This window comes from Thalia democratica, chromosome 3, assembly GCF_965202585.1.
Source record: "Thalia democratica chromosome 3, ktThaDemo2.hap1.1, whole genome shotgun sequence".
In the NCBI taxonomy this organism is placed as follows: domain Eukaryota; kingdom Metazoa; phylum Chordata; class Thaliacea; order Salpida; family Salpidae; genus Thalia; species Thalia democratica.
In genome coordinates, this window is record NC_139167.1 from 54,843,676 (window position 1) to 54,859,978 (window position 16,303).

Consider the following 16,303-nt stretch of genomic DNA (forward strand, 5'->3'; position numbering starts at 1 on the left):
GGAGTTTTTTTAAAATTAAAGACAAAGGATCGTTCTCTGAAATAAAAAAAAAGCTTTTAATTAGCTATTAAGTTAAGAAAAATAATTGGGTCTTAAGTTTGGACATTTTTTTAATTCCTAAAAAATGCTCTCAAGCTAAGTTCACGCTCGTCAAAAAACCCACACTAAACTTTTCTGCAATCTATTTTAGTGTATTTTATAAATAAAAAAAATTAAACTTTGTTAGTTTTTGTATATTGAGTAAAATTGATTCAAGCTATTACTTAAACTGCTATTATTCAAGTTGAATTTTTTTTTGCACTTTCTAAAAAGCTACAACGCATCGCCACTGTCTCGTACTATACATCACTTAATGAACATTTAAGTTGTACTAGGATAAAGTAACAATAAACAAAAATCTAAATTAAAAGCTATAAAATTTTCGACAAATGTTTGTTATCACTTTAAACAGTAAATCTAGTACGACTATATTCGACTAAAGTATTTGATTAGTAAGTTAAAAAAAAAGCTAGATATTTCCATAAAGTATTTTAACTTGTTCAAGAATTATGTTAAACTAGTCGAGAAAACACATAAAAACATAGAGTAACTGTTTTTTCTCTTTTTATAAGACTAAAATTTGTATAAATCACAATAAACGAAATTAATCAATACAGTGCAAACATCAAAAAAAAAAATCTTTATTTAAAAAACTATTATTTAGTTTTATTTAATCAAATTTTCAGAACAAAAGTAATGTTTCAAATTTCTGTTTTAATTCTGATTAAAACGATCATAGTACTAAATAGTTGTAAACTAGGGTATTTTGAAAGCTGTTTATTATTTTTAAATTAAGTTATGAATGAAGTTATCATCAGATCAACATTTAACAATTTTATTCATAATATGACTTTTCTGAAACTTTCAGGTATTATCAAAAATTGTAGCAAAAACAATATGAAATTCCGATATAAATTGGATTGTGGTTTAAAGATAATTTTTAATTAAACTGTTTGTTAAATAATAAGAATAGAAATAATAAAATAAGTAAATTAATCAATATAGTTTATTGAACAGCAAAAGACACTCAAAGTATTTGGTCCTAGGACCTGGTGCATGAAGAACCTTTCGGTTATCAGGTTGTACACCACGGATACCTTTTAAAGTCTTGTCCAGGACAATAACAACATATGATTCATACTCTTTTCTATTAAGTGTTACTATTTTATTAGTTATAAAACTAATCAATGCTTACTATTTCAAATTTTACTATAATTTTTTATATATAACATATTAGCTTTAGATTAAGCTGAAATGAATAGCTGGTCCCCAGAAATGAAGAACATATTTTTTATTTTAATTATTGGTAATTACCTAGCATGATGTTGCACCAATATCAAACTGAAAAATATTATATTTGATGTCTTTTTTAACTGTAATTATACGCAAAAAATCTATGTTTTAAGCCTAATATGTTTTATCTAAAAATATACTTTAGTTTAAACAACCTATATAAATACATAGTAAAAATTACATTTTTTTATGATAATCCAAAATATTTAATTGACTTTATTTAACAATATCATAATCAATATAAGTTATTGTATTGATATAATTGCTTAATTATGTCAAATAAAACCAATTAAATATTTCAATTTTATTAGTTTATGATAAATAAGTTTAATTTAATTTATTTACTTATAAAATAAAAAAAAATAACCTAAAAATATGATTAAAAAAAGATATCAATATAATATAATTTCAGCTTGATATTGGTGCAACATCATCCTAGGTAATTACAAAATTCTTCATAGATAAAATGGGTTACATAGGAATATCCTTTTTATGATATTGTAGGAAGACCATTTATTTGCTGAGCAATTGCACTAATAGGTTTATTAAAAATAAATTGTTTTAATTTATTTCTATTAATATTAACAAATGTTTTAGAACATTTCTATCATTGTTTCTACTTGGTATTTGTTATCACATTTGCCTTAATTTGTGACATTTTGAGTTTGTTTCTATCACTTATTACTACATGACACATTATACCCAAATAAACAAATTTATTGAGAACTACACAATTCATTACTTTTGTGAGGTTGGAAAATAATTAAAAATTTTTATGTTTTAAAATTATTAACTAAGTGTCTTTTTTCCAACACATCAAAGTTACTTTTATCATATTTTATTTTTAAACAATTGTAGGCTTTGACCACAAGATTAATTTTTGTAGCTCTTTGACAAGTTGAATCCTTTATTAAAATAATTTTATTCTTTTAAACAATTTCTTTAATACTTTTTCAATACAGTCTTTAAAGTTTTTAAATTGTTCAGATTTCATTCAGTTCTTCAACTTGCTTGAACAACTTACAAAACCAGGTTTCAGATTTTCTTTCAATCATTAACATCTTACATTGTAGAAATAACATTTCTATACTCTACCTCTTAGTTTAGTTAACTCTTTATTTAGGTAACTTTGTTTTTTTTTTTAGCACTTTTTATAGGAATTTCAAATATAAAATTTTATGAGTTAATAAATAGATGTACTTGTATGTTATTAAATGAATAAAATCATTATTTTTTTACAACAATTGGTTCTTTAATTTCTACCTGCACATCAACAATATTTTGACATGCAGGTAGTACAAAATCATGTTTTGACTCCATGCTGTTGTTGAATCCAGCAACCTAATTTAATCAAAATCACATTTTTTACCATAGAAAACTAGTTGTTTCTGATTAAAATTTTAAATTAAATATTTTTTTTGGTAGGTTTTATGATACTTGCTTAGTGACTTCATTCTAAGAGTTTTTCATTTATCTAGGTTTACCTTGATCTTAGCCCTTTTTTAATCTTTCTTAAGTATATTTACAATGGATATTGACTTAAATTTAAAGTTATACTCTTGTTTTAAATTACTTTTAAACAAGTTGAATTTAGGATTATCTTAAAATGAGTATGCTAACTGTTTTTGAGATCTATTAAATAAAACTTTTAGCCGAATATTTTTCACATTTGTTTACAATTCTTATAATTTTGTCTTTTTTACTAGGACAAACCCCTATCTTTTAAACCTTCTGGTATTTCTTTTTAGTCAATGATATAATTTAGCAAATTTTTTTTGTGATAACCATATAAAATTTTTGAAAATTTTATTATGTTTAAATTTTATTTTTAATATAGTTGAAATGATTAATAAATTTTTATTCTTAGATAATGTTTAGTTTAAAGATAGTTTATATTTTAAGGTTATTTTCAAAAACATATAGGTCAATTCTAGTTGAAAAATACTTCTTACTACAAAATTATCATCATAAAATTAGTTAGTTTAGATTTAGACCAATTTCTAATGGTTTGGCATGTAAGCAAGTACTTCAGTTTTTTGTTAGAGAAGCTCTAAAACTTCAAGCTTTGGATTTGAATAAAAAATAATAATTTCAATTCATAAATATGAAATTTTACTGCCAATAATTAAACTTATTTATGAGTTTTTTATATTTTAAACTTTGTTTAGTGTTTTTTTTATGTTTATTTTTTGTTGAATGTAAGTGTATTTTATGCTTTTTGTTTTTTTCATTAGGTGTCCTGTTTAAGTAGCTCAGGTTTTGATGCTGGAGTCCAAAATTGCACAATAAACAAAATAATAATAATAATATAGATTAAGCACTAGTTTGACTTTTGTTCAAATTTTTAACTGCCCTATGACTTTTCAAGACTGACTCTAACTCATTTACTTAAAAGTAATTTTTGATTGTTAATTTTCTACAATTCATACTGATGAGAAATTGGGTGTGTGATACTTCAATTAAGTATATCCTTCATAAATTTTAAAGTTTTATATCTTTCTATTAGTATTTTAACTGTATTTAATTATTTTGAATTTAAACTTCACAATTCAATTAAAAATTTAAAACTTTAAAAAGATTACAATAAACATGTTCTAGTTTTTTTATTAAGTTAATTCTTTGTTCCAGTACTTAACAATAAAAAAGAAAATATGTAACATTTATTATAAGATCAAAGTTTTTTATATAATTTGAATAATTTTTTTTTCTTTCTTTCAATCACATTTGAAAGCTTTCTTTTCAAACTGAATAACTCGCTGTGTTTGCTTGCTAAGCTCTTCTTCCCGCGGTCTCCTCCAAAGTTCCAAACTGGCTCCGGTGATTCCAGCAACTACTTCTCTTCCAAAGTGATCAGGGAAGTCATCAGCATTTTCCACGGCGTGAGCAAAGCCACCGCCTAGACCAAAGTCTACTGCAAAGTAGGAAAAGCCAGCAGGGATTTTTCCCCTGACACCTTTTGATTTGCGGGTGTCAATGATATTTTTGTTTGAAGAGTTGTGATCAGAGTCTTGCAATGCTTTCTTAAAGTATATGGGTAACTCATTATACAAATCAATTTGTATTGGAATGCACTCTATTTGAAAGTGAGGAGAAACTTTTGTGTTTGTAACACTTTGAAGAAAAACACAATGTTTTCCCTCATTTCTAAACAAGTTTTGCAAGAATGACATGAACTTTCTTATCTCTTCCCAGACATTTTCATCCAAAGTAACAGCAGAGCAAGAATGTGTGATGGGACAAATAAAGCAGTGGCCATCACACATGGGTGTATGTGAAGGAAGGCGAATGTAACTGTGGTCTCCTTTTTTTACAATCAAGTACTCTTTGCATGTTTTATTGCCAATACAATGTGAGCACTTCTCTAACCTCATCAGCTTCTTTTTGGTTTCCTTGATAGATTTTTCATGCTCTCGTTTGGCTTCTTTGTCTTTTCCAGTCACCTGGGTTAATTTTGACTCAAACATATCATCCAGAGTTAAAATGTCACCATTAGTTTTTTTAAACATTTTAGCAGACATTCTTGACACCATCTGGTGGTCCTGATCAGCAGCACCTGACCTTTCTCTGGCAACTAGTTCGCTCAAAGAGTACTGATCATCATCTTTGTAATATTTTGTCCTGTTTCCTTCCTCATCATGTGTGAGAATTTTTCTTTTTTTTCTAGAAGGTTCATCTCCTTGTAAGTTGTGACCTCTCACTGGCCAAGCTACACCACTCCTGTCAACTCTTGTCAGAGTGGTCACATTGTCTGCTTCAAAACTTTCTTTTGGACAAGTTTTGTATTTACCTACTTGAAGCTCAGCTTGCCTTGATCGCTTAAGCTTAGCCTGAAGTTTTTGTACTAGATCCATTTTACCAGCAATTTCATATTTAACTATTTTTGCACTGATTCTATTTTTGTCTTCTGTGCTTAAAATGAGAGGTTTTGGAGTATCTTGTTTTCCTGAAGTATTTATTAGTGAGCTGTTCTTATCACCAAGCCTTAATGAATTTTTAGAAGGTTCTATAGTATCTTTTAAAATAGTTTTATCTTCATCACTTTTGTTTGTTTCATAACTATGACCAGTCTCTGTTGGCTCTGACTTGCGTTTCCAGCTGCTATTTCTTTTTTCAAATTTCTTTTCCTTGTATGGCCTGCTACCATGCTTACAATTTCTTTCTAGTGTTGAATAAAGCTCTTCTTTTGAGTTACTTACTCGAGGTCTTTTGAATTTTCTTATAGAATTGTAGCTAGTTCCACATTGATTGCTGAACCTTTTATGTTTAGGAATTCCATCCTCAACTTCCTTTTCTTCCAACATATCTTTGAACTTTTGCCAGGATCCGTACCTGATTGCAGCAATTCTTTCAATGCTATCTCCAGTCTGTTCAGCCTGTTCCTGCATTCTTTTCAACGAACGCCTGAGCCAATCAGAAGCAGACTTTTGAGGCTTGCCAGCGGATTTGGAACATTTGTAACCATCTCCCCCTTTTTTGTGGTAATCATGCAGACCCTGTTTTTGTATGTTTTTGTACCTGTCAGGTATGTTTGGCTTGTTTTTCTCCTTTTCTGCTTTACTATCTCTTCTAAAGTTTTCTGTGGAATAACTTTTAATTCTAGACAAAAAGTCTCCCAAGTCGTCTTTTGATGATGCCATTTTGGTTTAAATTAAGTATTATTAATGAGCTGTAAAAAGTTAGAGTTGAATATAACTTAGATGATTAGATTAAAAATGTATTGTTTACAATCTTTCAGGTCTTTAAATGTATTATTACATGTAAAAAAAAAGTAAACATATTTAGTTAAAAATTGGGTCTTTATGAATGCACAAACTAATGACAAATTTTTATAGAAGACAATTAAGTATATTTTAATTATATTTTTTACTACTACTACCAAATACTTCATGTACTGACTCATTTTTATTAAGTTGATTTAAATTTTGGCATGGTTGTTTAAGAAATAACAGAATGGTGATGCAATTTTAACCTATGGATGCAACTCAAATAATAAGCTAAACTTATACTAAATGCTGATATTAAAAAATACTTAGGGCTATTCTATAAAAAACTAGGCATGACATGAATGAACATGTTGTATTAAAGAACAATTGCAAACACTAACAAACATATATAAAACATCAAATTTAGAGAATACTTTAAATGTGGTCAAAACTTTTACAAAAGAATTAAATCTAACAGAAATTATACTTTGAGAATGTTTAAATTAAGATAAGAATTAACTGCTTGAAACTAAAATTATAAACATACTTATGAGAAAAAAACTTTGTTAAATAAAAACTTTACACAAAACAATCAAACAATATAAATGTCTGTTCTTAAATAACATGTTTACTGCAGCAGGCTGTGGCTAAAATGACCCCACCACTCTCTATGGCTGGTTTATATAGCAGTGTTCTTAACTTTCTCTTTAACGCTTGGATGAACAAGGGTTTTAGCTCAAAACATTCTACAAAATTTAAACAGGTATCAAGTGCAATTTGATATCCTGTAACTCAATATTGCAACCTACTTCATCACTAATTATTGCTTAAATTTAAATTCAAGTTACTATTATAATTGATTTTATAACTTAAAGTATAAGGGACATCAATTTTATTTATTGGTATTTTTATTTAACAGTAGAGAATTAGATCTATTTAAATAAACTTCAACAAAAATTTAATACATGATTTGTACTTATTAAGTTAATGTATAATATTGAAAACTTTTAATGCATTTACAATAGTACATACTCATTATTCATAATTAGGTATTTTATTATACCCTGTCAATGTTTAATTATGTTTGTAGTTTTTCTGATAAAATTTAGTTACTATTTATAATTTGCTTTTATACTTATTATTAAAACCATTTAACTAAATTATTACACACTTAACTGATTTGCCACTTTTATGCTAAAAAATTTGAAAGATATTACACTTACCATAAGCTTCCATATGTTTTACAATATAAACTCACTGAAAGTGTGACAAAGCCTACTGTTAATATTAGTAGTTTTTATTATTATAAATATATAGTTTTTTTAGATGTGCATACAATTAAATATAATTTTTTTTTTAAGTAATATTTAGAAACATAATATTTAGAAATAAATCTGTACCAAGTCAAAAAAGTAATTTACAATAAACCTTTATAAAACTGTATACTTTTTAACTAACTAAACAAAACAGTTTTGATTACAAATTTCTTTAAACTGCAAATTGTTTCACAGGTAAGAATTTCATAGAATTTGTGCCAATATGTGTGGAAAGCAGCTCTGATAAGGTTAATGTTTAACATTATTAATAAATATTTACTACTCAGCTTAGAGGAATATAGAGAAGGGTTATTATTTTTGACTAGTTTTACTTAAACCTACCACATACCTTTTACTGTTAAAAAGTGATCAAAGTTTGAGAGTTTTATAGGCTCTGTATAGAAAGCAGAAACCAAGAAAGACTACTTCATTAAATATTAATCTACTAAAATTGTTAAGCAATATGTTAGAAATTTACTAGGTCTATAAAAGAATGTCAGAATTTATCTTTTTGCTTTTATTATCTTTTAATTACAAAATATTTTTTTTTTGGTGCTAAACTTATGATTTTTTATTGTTTTTATAAGTTAAATATATCTTTTAAGTATTTTTAATTGTAAGTTAAAATTAAAAAAGGTATACATTCAAAAATTTGAGAACATGGAAAAAAGTTTCAATAAACTTATGGCAACCCTGTAGTACTGAAAACTTGAACTTAACAGTATTAACTTCAATTTAGCTAAAAAAAATTAAACTAGACTCAAATTTTGACAACTGTTACTCTTAAGTTTATCAACTACAACAGATTTTTCAGAATCTTATTTGCTCTAATACAGTTACCATTCCAGATGTTTTTACAGTTCTTTATGATGCAAATTAATAATTATGATTTTTTTTCTTAGTATTTATAAATAGCTTTAAGTTATTTTAAGTACTTTTAATTAGTTTTTAAATGCAAGTTTAAAGAGAGAAATATGAGCTTAACATATTGTAAAAAGTAAGTTATACTACCTACTCAATAATTTTCACGAATACTTATAAAGGAAGGTTTAAATACTAAGCATTTGGTTATTAAAATCTTTAAATAAAAAGTGTTACATAGTTCTAAATATCAGAATTTTTTGATATTTTTTTAACTAGACTGTTCTAAATTTCGTCCCATCTGTTTCAAACAATGTTTTTTATAAAAAAGAGTTTATTTAAGAGATTTTTTAAAGTACATCTGTCAACAATAACACGCCTCTAAATCTTTTTTTTTTAATTTTTTATGTTTTTATTTAACATTTCAAGATGATCTTTTGTATCTTGTTGCTTAAGCTAGTGTTTGTAAAAATGTAATTATTCACCCAGCACAACTTTTTATTTTTACAATAGTATCTATTCATTTTTAAATACCTGTCACTAATCAAAAACTATTTTTTGTATTTTGTCTAGATTTTTCCAAATTTATTTAGGTTTTTATGTAAAATTAGTATGTTAAAAGTTTTTTAGTATACTAGAATGATGTCAAAGCTGTTCATACAAATCATACAATGTTACCTGCTAAGTCTCTGAGGCAAAATTCCAGAATAACTAAAAAAATGGGTAGAGTTACATCAAATTAGCCTCAGTCAGCTAGCTTGAGTTTAAAAAAAATAAATTTAAGGTATTAAGAGCCAAATATTTGACTACAAAAACTATTGGTCCAGCTTGAAGAACATTTAAATATATATAGTAATAATCATAAAAATACTTAGTATCTAAAATAGCACAAATAAATTTAAAAAATTTCAAAGTCATAAAATCTAGACAGAGTTTTAGGAAAATTGTTTAAACTAGCTTAATTTGGCCTGAGCCAGCTTGAGTTTTTATAAGTATTTTAAACTTGCGTTTCTGGGTGTGTGAAAACCCTTATAAATTAAATAAATAGTATAAGTAAAGCTAATTTGTATAATAAAATTCAATAAACTTTATTAAACATACTTAAACATTTTAATAATTATAAACTTGGTAATTTTTACTTTAAAGTTAAAACAATAAATATTGTAAATTAATTTAGGGTTGCCACACATAAAGGGTTGGCTAAAAACCTGGAATCTTGGAAAAAGTTGGAATTTGATAATTTAGGCTAAAAGATCTGGAACTTGAGAAATTTTGAAAAAAAAACCTATAATTTTAAACAAAAATCTCTCAAATTCTAGATTGATAAACAACAATTACATGTTAATTAGTAAATTTTTGATGATGACAAAAAATTTTTGTCAAAACAATATTTATCATTTAAGTTATTTAATTAAAATGTCCAAAAAGAATTCAAACTATTTTACAAAATATATTAAGTTAAGTAACATTGTTACATAAAATTTTCAACAATTTGTTGTTTTTAATTGATATTAACTGTTAACGTTGAATTTTTGAAAACAGTTTTTCTCATTAGTTTAATAAACAATGAACTTCACCGCACGACCAACACCAACAGCACCCAAAACAATCTACGACCGGTTTAGCCTATTTAGTGAACATATAATGCAGAAGCATAAACATACACGAGCATGAACTTGGCTTGAATGGCTTTTTTGTAGTTTTATTTTTTAGCCAAACTTTAAAACCAATTATTTTCAATTTCTTTAATGCTAACTTGAAACTTTTTTTTAGAGAACGTTCTTTTGCTTAGCTTTTCACAATAATTTTCATCGAATTGGGGTTTTAGTTTTGTAGTGGGGCACCTTTAAAAATTTAATGTTTTTTAGCATTTTTTACTTTACATTGTTTTTCTCCAAAAATAGTTTTTATTTTTAATTTTTTAATTTTTAATATACTTATTAAATTAAGTTTTAAAAGTTATAAATTTTTTTTTTCAAAAATTTACTTTTTATTACATGTGCTTAAACCAATTTTTCCGAAAAGTTTCAAATATGCACGGTTTTGGTTCTTTTTTTACATGGTTTTATAGCAAAAGTAAATTAGTTTTCAAATAATTTTTGTTTTTAACAGACTTAAATACCTAAGTTTTATAACGTTACTAATTTTTTTCAAGCTTATTATTATTTTTCAAATATATGACCTATACAAGTTTTACCTGAATTTTTTGTTTACGTAATTTGAAGAATTTCTTGATCAAATACTAAGAGTTTAGGTAAAACTTAAATGGGTCATATATTTGAAAAAAAATAATAAGTTGGAAAAGAATTAAATAACATTATAAAACTTGATTATATAAGTATGTTTAAAACAAACATTGTTTAAAAAATAGTTTACTTATGCTGTAAAACCATGTAAAAAAAGAATCAAAACCGTGCGAGTTTGGAATTTTTCTGAAAAATTTATTTAAGCATATGTTATAAACAAAAAATTTTTTGAAAAAAAAATTATTAATGTCTTAAAACTCAATTTAATAAGTATGATATAAATAAAAATAATTGAAAAAAATAAATTACTTTTGGAAAAAAACAATGTAAAGTAAAAATGCTAAAAAACATTAAAATTTTAAAGGGGCCCACTTCAAAAGTAAAACCCCAATTCGATGAAAATTGTTGTGAAAAGCTAAGCAAAAGAACGTTTTTTAGAATAATAAAAATAGTTCCCAGTTAGCAAATAAAATATTGAAAATAATTGGTTTTAAAATTTGGTTAAAAAAAAAAATTACAAAAAAAGCCATTCAAGCCAAGTTCACGCTCATTAAACATACAACCTTTCATTTAATATTTAAAAAGAAAAATGAACATGAGGTATAAGTAGGTTGCGCCAGAAGGGATTTTTTAGACTTATGTTCTTTTTTTTAACTTATGTTGGACTACTTCTACTTTAATTTCACTTATTTGTTCTTCGCTGTTACTCCTAGCTCATTCTGCTACAACTAACTTGCATATATTTAGTTTTGTTTATACACTTAAATGCACTTTAATATCAGAATGTTCTTATGAAAATTACTTTTATTTTCAATTAATCTTTGTTTAAGTTCTAATCAATTTAAGATTTTGCTAAGGTATTCAAATTAAGTATTGTTTATTTTTTATAATATATTGTTAGTTTTTCCTTTGAAATATAATTATTGTGGTATAGTAAGGATTTCAAACTAAACGTTTGAGTTTTCCAATGTAATTTTTTTCTCAATCTTTATATCAAAGTTGTATTGTTGGGCTTTAATATTTTAAATATTTATTTTAAGAAGAGATTTAGAATTAATTTTTAAAACTTAGCACATTAGACTTCAAAAAAAAATATTAGAACTTGTAAAAAGTGCGCAATAACATTTAATTATACCATTTAGTACATATTTACTTTTTTATACTCTTTATAAGTGTGACAAAAACGTTGTTCTTTTTTGATCCTTAAATGCATATTTAAACAGCAAACTTTTTTTTCTAAATAGAACTAATTAAAAATTTAAAAAAAAATTCCATAATTTGTCATATTTTTTTATCAATGATAAATTTTAAAAATTTTATTACAATACAATGTTTCACTCGTTTAAAAAAACGAGATCTTCAGTTGTTTAAAATCTGTAAAAATTTATGTGATAACAAGTAGGAAGACATTAGGCTAAACTTGAAATAAAAGAAGTTAAAAAGAAAAAAGTATAACAAAACCTATAGTTTAAAGTTACTAGCATATGATGATTTTAATGTTGTTAGGCTTATTTCAAGTTTAGCCTAATGTCTTCCTACTTGTTATCACATAAATTTTTACAGATTTTAAACAACTGAAGATCTCGTTTTTTTAAACGAGTGAAACATTGTATTGTAATAAAATTTTAAAAATTTATCATTGAATCATTCTCCTTTTTAAGTCGAGAACTTTGATTGCAACCTTTAAAGCAAAAAGTACGCAATATTTTTTATCAACTACTACTAAAGAAGATAAAGTTTCTAAAAACAATATTTGTGTAAAATAAATACTTTTTTCTAGTTTTTACATATAAATTACACTTTTGCATTTTTTTATTTTCGATTTCAAGTTCTATAGTACTTTCCACAACTGTGCAATTTAAAAATTAATTCTCTGTAAAAACTGACTAAAATTAAAATAAGACCAGATGCATTGACTATATGAATCCATATCAAGCTGCTGTTGTTGTGTATTAGGTTTTTTAATTACTAACCTTTTTTATTAAAGTGTTCTAGTGGGCTTTCATAGTTATAATAAAAAACAAAAGACTCAAAATTAACTTTATTTTATATAAATTCCAAGTTTTAGAACCCATTTAACTATAAAGACTTGGAAGAACTTAAATACAGGTTGCAATGAAATAAAAATCTTGTAAATACCACCGTTTATAATTTAGCTTGTCAAAAACTATTGTAAACAGCACTCTTTATGAAAAACTATTAAAGCAACCTTTTTATCTAAACTTTAAATTCAAACTAAATAGACTCAAGAGAACTGGTATTTTTTAAATAGTATTTATAATTAATTTGTTAAAACATCAAATCATAGATATAATTTAAATAACCTGAAATTTTATAACAAATATTATGATAAATTTTATAGTATTTAGCTTAATAAAAGTGTTACAGTTTGCTTTTAAAATCTTTAGTTAAAAGCTAAAATGATCTTATATATGTCTTGTAACTATGAATATAAAAAAGTTATTATTATGAACTAGTTGTAAATTTTTATAATTTTAATAAAATGAGAACTATAAAGACAACATACTTTAGAGCTAGGGTATACTTTAAGTATTAAGGTAGTTTGTTCTTATTGATTTTTTAGCTGAGTTTTAAGAAAAAGAAAAAAAGATTTATTTTATGTGTCCTGAGTTAAGTACATGTTTATAGTTTTATCACTAACAGTTTTGTGTAAAAACCTCAAACTCGATAAAGCTAATGTTTTTTATAACAATAAGTGTGTTTGAAATATTCAGAAAATATTGTTCTTTTGTTTTATGAGGTTATTAGAGTTATAGTTTTATAACAACCTGTTTTGTGTAACAACTTTAACAGATAAATAAATAATTGTTTATTGAAATTAAACATGTTTAAAATCTCCTGCAGAACTGCACATTTTGTAAAATTAAAATGTGTAATTTAATTTTGAATTTTTTATTTAATATTTTGGTTTTTTATTTTTTTATAATTGTTTTTACTAAATGATCAGACGTATACAAAACTTAACATTTTTTTATTAATGGTGAAAAAGTTTCGAGAGGAAATTCCTTCTTGTGTGATTTTGTTCAACTTTGATTTTATTTTTTGTTTGTGAAAGTAAAGTAAGTGACTTAAAAGGTAAAAAGTTCCTGTTTAAAGCAATTTAATTTTAATTGCATTAAAAGTTTCTTTACTTTTAAGTCAACTTTAAAATCTACAGAAAAAAGTTATTACTGATTATTTTTCCTTGTTGTTGTAAAACTACCGCTGGTTATATTTTGTTTGTTTGAAAAAGTATTGATTGAAAAAGCAACTTTTTAATGCTTAGTTTGAATTGAATTTCATATTTATGTAGAACAAAAAATTACAACAAGCTTGTATTTAGAAATAGTAATTTAATAAAGGACTTCTTTTTAATTATTTTAAAGATGGATAGTATAAAATTATTTAAAACATTTAGTTTATTTATTTTCTCAGAAAAAAAAAAAAATCCGTAAAAACAAAGAATTTAAATATACTATAATAACAAAAACGTTTTTAAAAAAACTTAAAGTTTATAGACTTTATGAAAATTTATTTATATCAATTTGTTTGTAAAAGAGTATTTTATTGTAAATTTTTGAACATGTATACTTATTTTTAATTTAAATTATATTTGTTCCTGAATTTTTTTTTCCTCAATTTTGTTGTGCATCAGTTTTATGAACTGTATGGTGGTAGAATGGTTTAGCAACGTATTAATTCATTTGCTTCATTTGAATATATTTATTAACATTATGTGTCTCAAAATACTTATAAACAACTTTAGCGTATAAAAAGAACCTATATATTGTAAGGTAGTCCTTTGTTTGAATTTTCTTACACTTACAATTTAAATTTCCTTTTGAATTTGTCATTTTAACCGACTTTTTAAAATATATGACACATTTCCTTCTTGGAAAGTTTTTCCATATGTTGTTTTTTTAATTCTTCGAAGTTTCCGCGGAAAATAAATTATTTGCCGAGAAAAAAGATGATTCTTTCAAATTATTGGCACTAGTTCCGCGGACGCAACGGCTTTTGTACCGTAAGTCAAGTTAAGTTACTAAGTTACTCAAACAACATTTTTCGGGTTGTTTCTTGGGAAAAAGCGACAAGTTATTACGTCATCACCGTTCCAGTTACGTCATTTACTACGATCGTGTCAAAGACAAGACTAATCGAGCACCCTCGTTATCTAGTTCAGGGTCATTAGTTCACCATGTTTCAAAGAGGTCGATCCAGATTTATCCAGTTTACACCAATTTCCCCTGGGTTTCGTTTACTAAACGGGTTTTCTCCCCCAACACCGACTATTCATTCGTGATTGTGTTAGTATCGTTGTAGGTTATATAAAGTAGTATTAGCTGGTCGTGTTTAATATCTAGCTTAAAGTATTCTTAAGTTGCTATTAATCTAGTCGGGATCGAAAACTAATTTTATTAATTTTCGAATTTATAGTTTATTTATATTTTAGAACTTTCCTTTTCTATATACTTATTTACTACTTTATAAAATCTAAAAGTCTTAAAACTAGTAGTAGATAATAAATAGATTAACAGAATTAAGAACAGAAAGCCTTCTTACCTAATTTATACATTTAGAATTTAGAAACTTATAACAAGTAATTTAAATAAAAAGTAAAATACAGTCGATTAAAATGAATAAAATTGCATTCATACAATTACTTAGTTTTTAGCAACGCATCAATAAAATTAAAACATTTAACTTTCCTTATTTCGCTCCCCTATCATGTCCTTTACCCCTCGTAACCATATTAGACCTTTTATCCATAATGACCACAAGTCAGACCGTTGTGATAATAGGTCAGATGGTTATAATACTCGAATTATGATGTATTTAAAATAAAAGTTAAAAAGTTTTTTGCTGAGAAATTTGCCTACTTCTTTACAAAACCTTTACGAGTTTTATCTTGATATTTCAACCTAGGGACTTTTTTACTTGACAATGTCAATTTGCAGCACCCCTAACAAACAGACCACGCGTCGCCACTACTTCCCAACATTGTTTACAACCAAGATAAAAAAAAAGACAAATTTTTATTAAAAAATTTAAAGTTTCCGAAAGTGTTGTTAAACGGTTGTGTTTTTGAATAAGTTGATAAAAAAGGAATTAAAATTAACAGGTAGTATATATTTTTGGAATTTGGCGTAACAACTCCTATATCATCCATGAACATAATTTCAATATCTATAATTTCGTGCTATTTTGGTACCGCTAACACTTCTATTCCAACTACTAAAATAAATGCACCTTATGGCTCAGTTAATAATTTCTAAAATCGTTACTTTACCTACCCCATCACAGCAAACCATACCCAACATGACTCGTGAAAAGGTTTAGGTAAATGCTTTTCTTTAAATAAAATAGTTATTGTTATTTAAAAAAATTATTTTTTTAATATGTTCCGACCAATTAAAACGTTTATATATTTTAAAAACAGTCAAATTGTTTTAAACATGCACCTTCTTTGTAGATAATTTATTTTCCTGTTGATCATGATTTATAAGTTTTTGTTTTTACAAATAGCTATTTTAATGGAGTGAAAGAGCATTTATCTTGTCTCATCAATGTTTAGTTTTAGAATGTTATCCACTGACCATTTTAATACAACTTCTAATTCTAAATTTAGGTACGAATTAGTTTTTGTTTAACCGTTTTTTAATGAGTATTGTTACAGTTGTTAGTCAGAAGTTGGCAGCCTTTATTGAGAAACGGGTAAGGTTTTTTAAAAAAAGATCTTCTCGGGAAATATATTTAAGAAAAAAAAAAACTTAAAAAAACCTTAGTTAAAAGAGTGTTTTTGTAACAAAATAAGAACAAAATAGAAATGAACTGCAATGTTTAC

At 25.4% G+C, this 16,303-nt stretch overlaps 1 protein-coding gene across 1 annotated transcript; it reads right to left on the reverse strand.

The window, feature by feature from the left end:
- Positions 1 to 4,046: 4,046 nt before the first annotated feature.
- LOC145832423 (CWF19-like protein 2 homolog) lies at positions 4,047 to 5,969 on the reverse strand. Its single transcript, XM_082939737.1, has one exon. The coding sequence runs from the start codon at positions 5,967 to 5,969 to the stop codon at positions 4,047 to 4,049; it is 1,923 nt and encodes a 640-aa protein (XP_082795863.1).
- Positions 5,970 to 16,303: the final 10,334 nt, after the last annotated feature.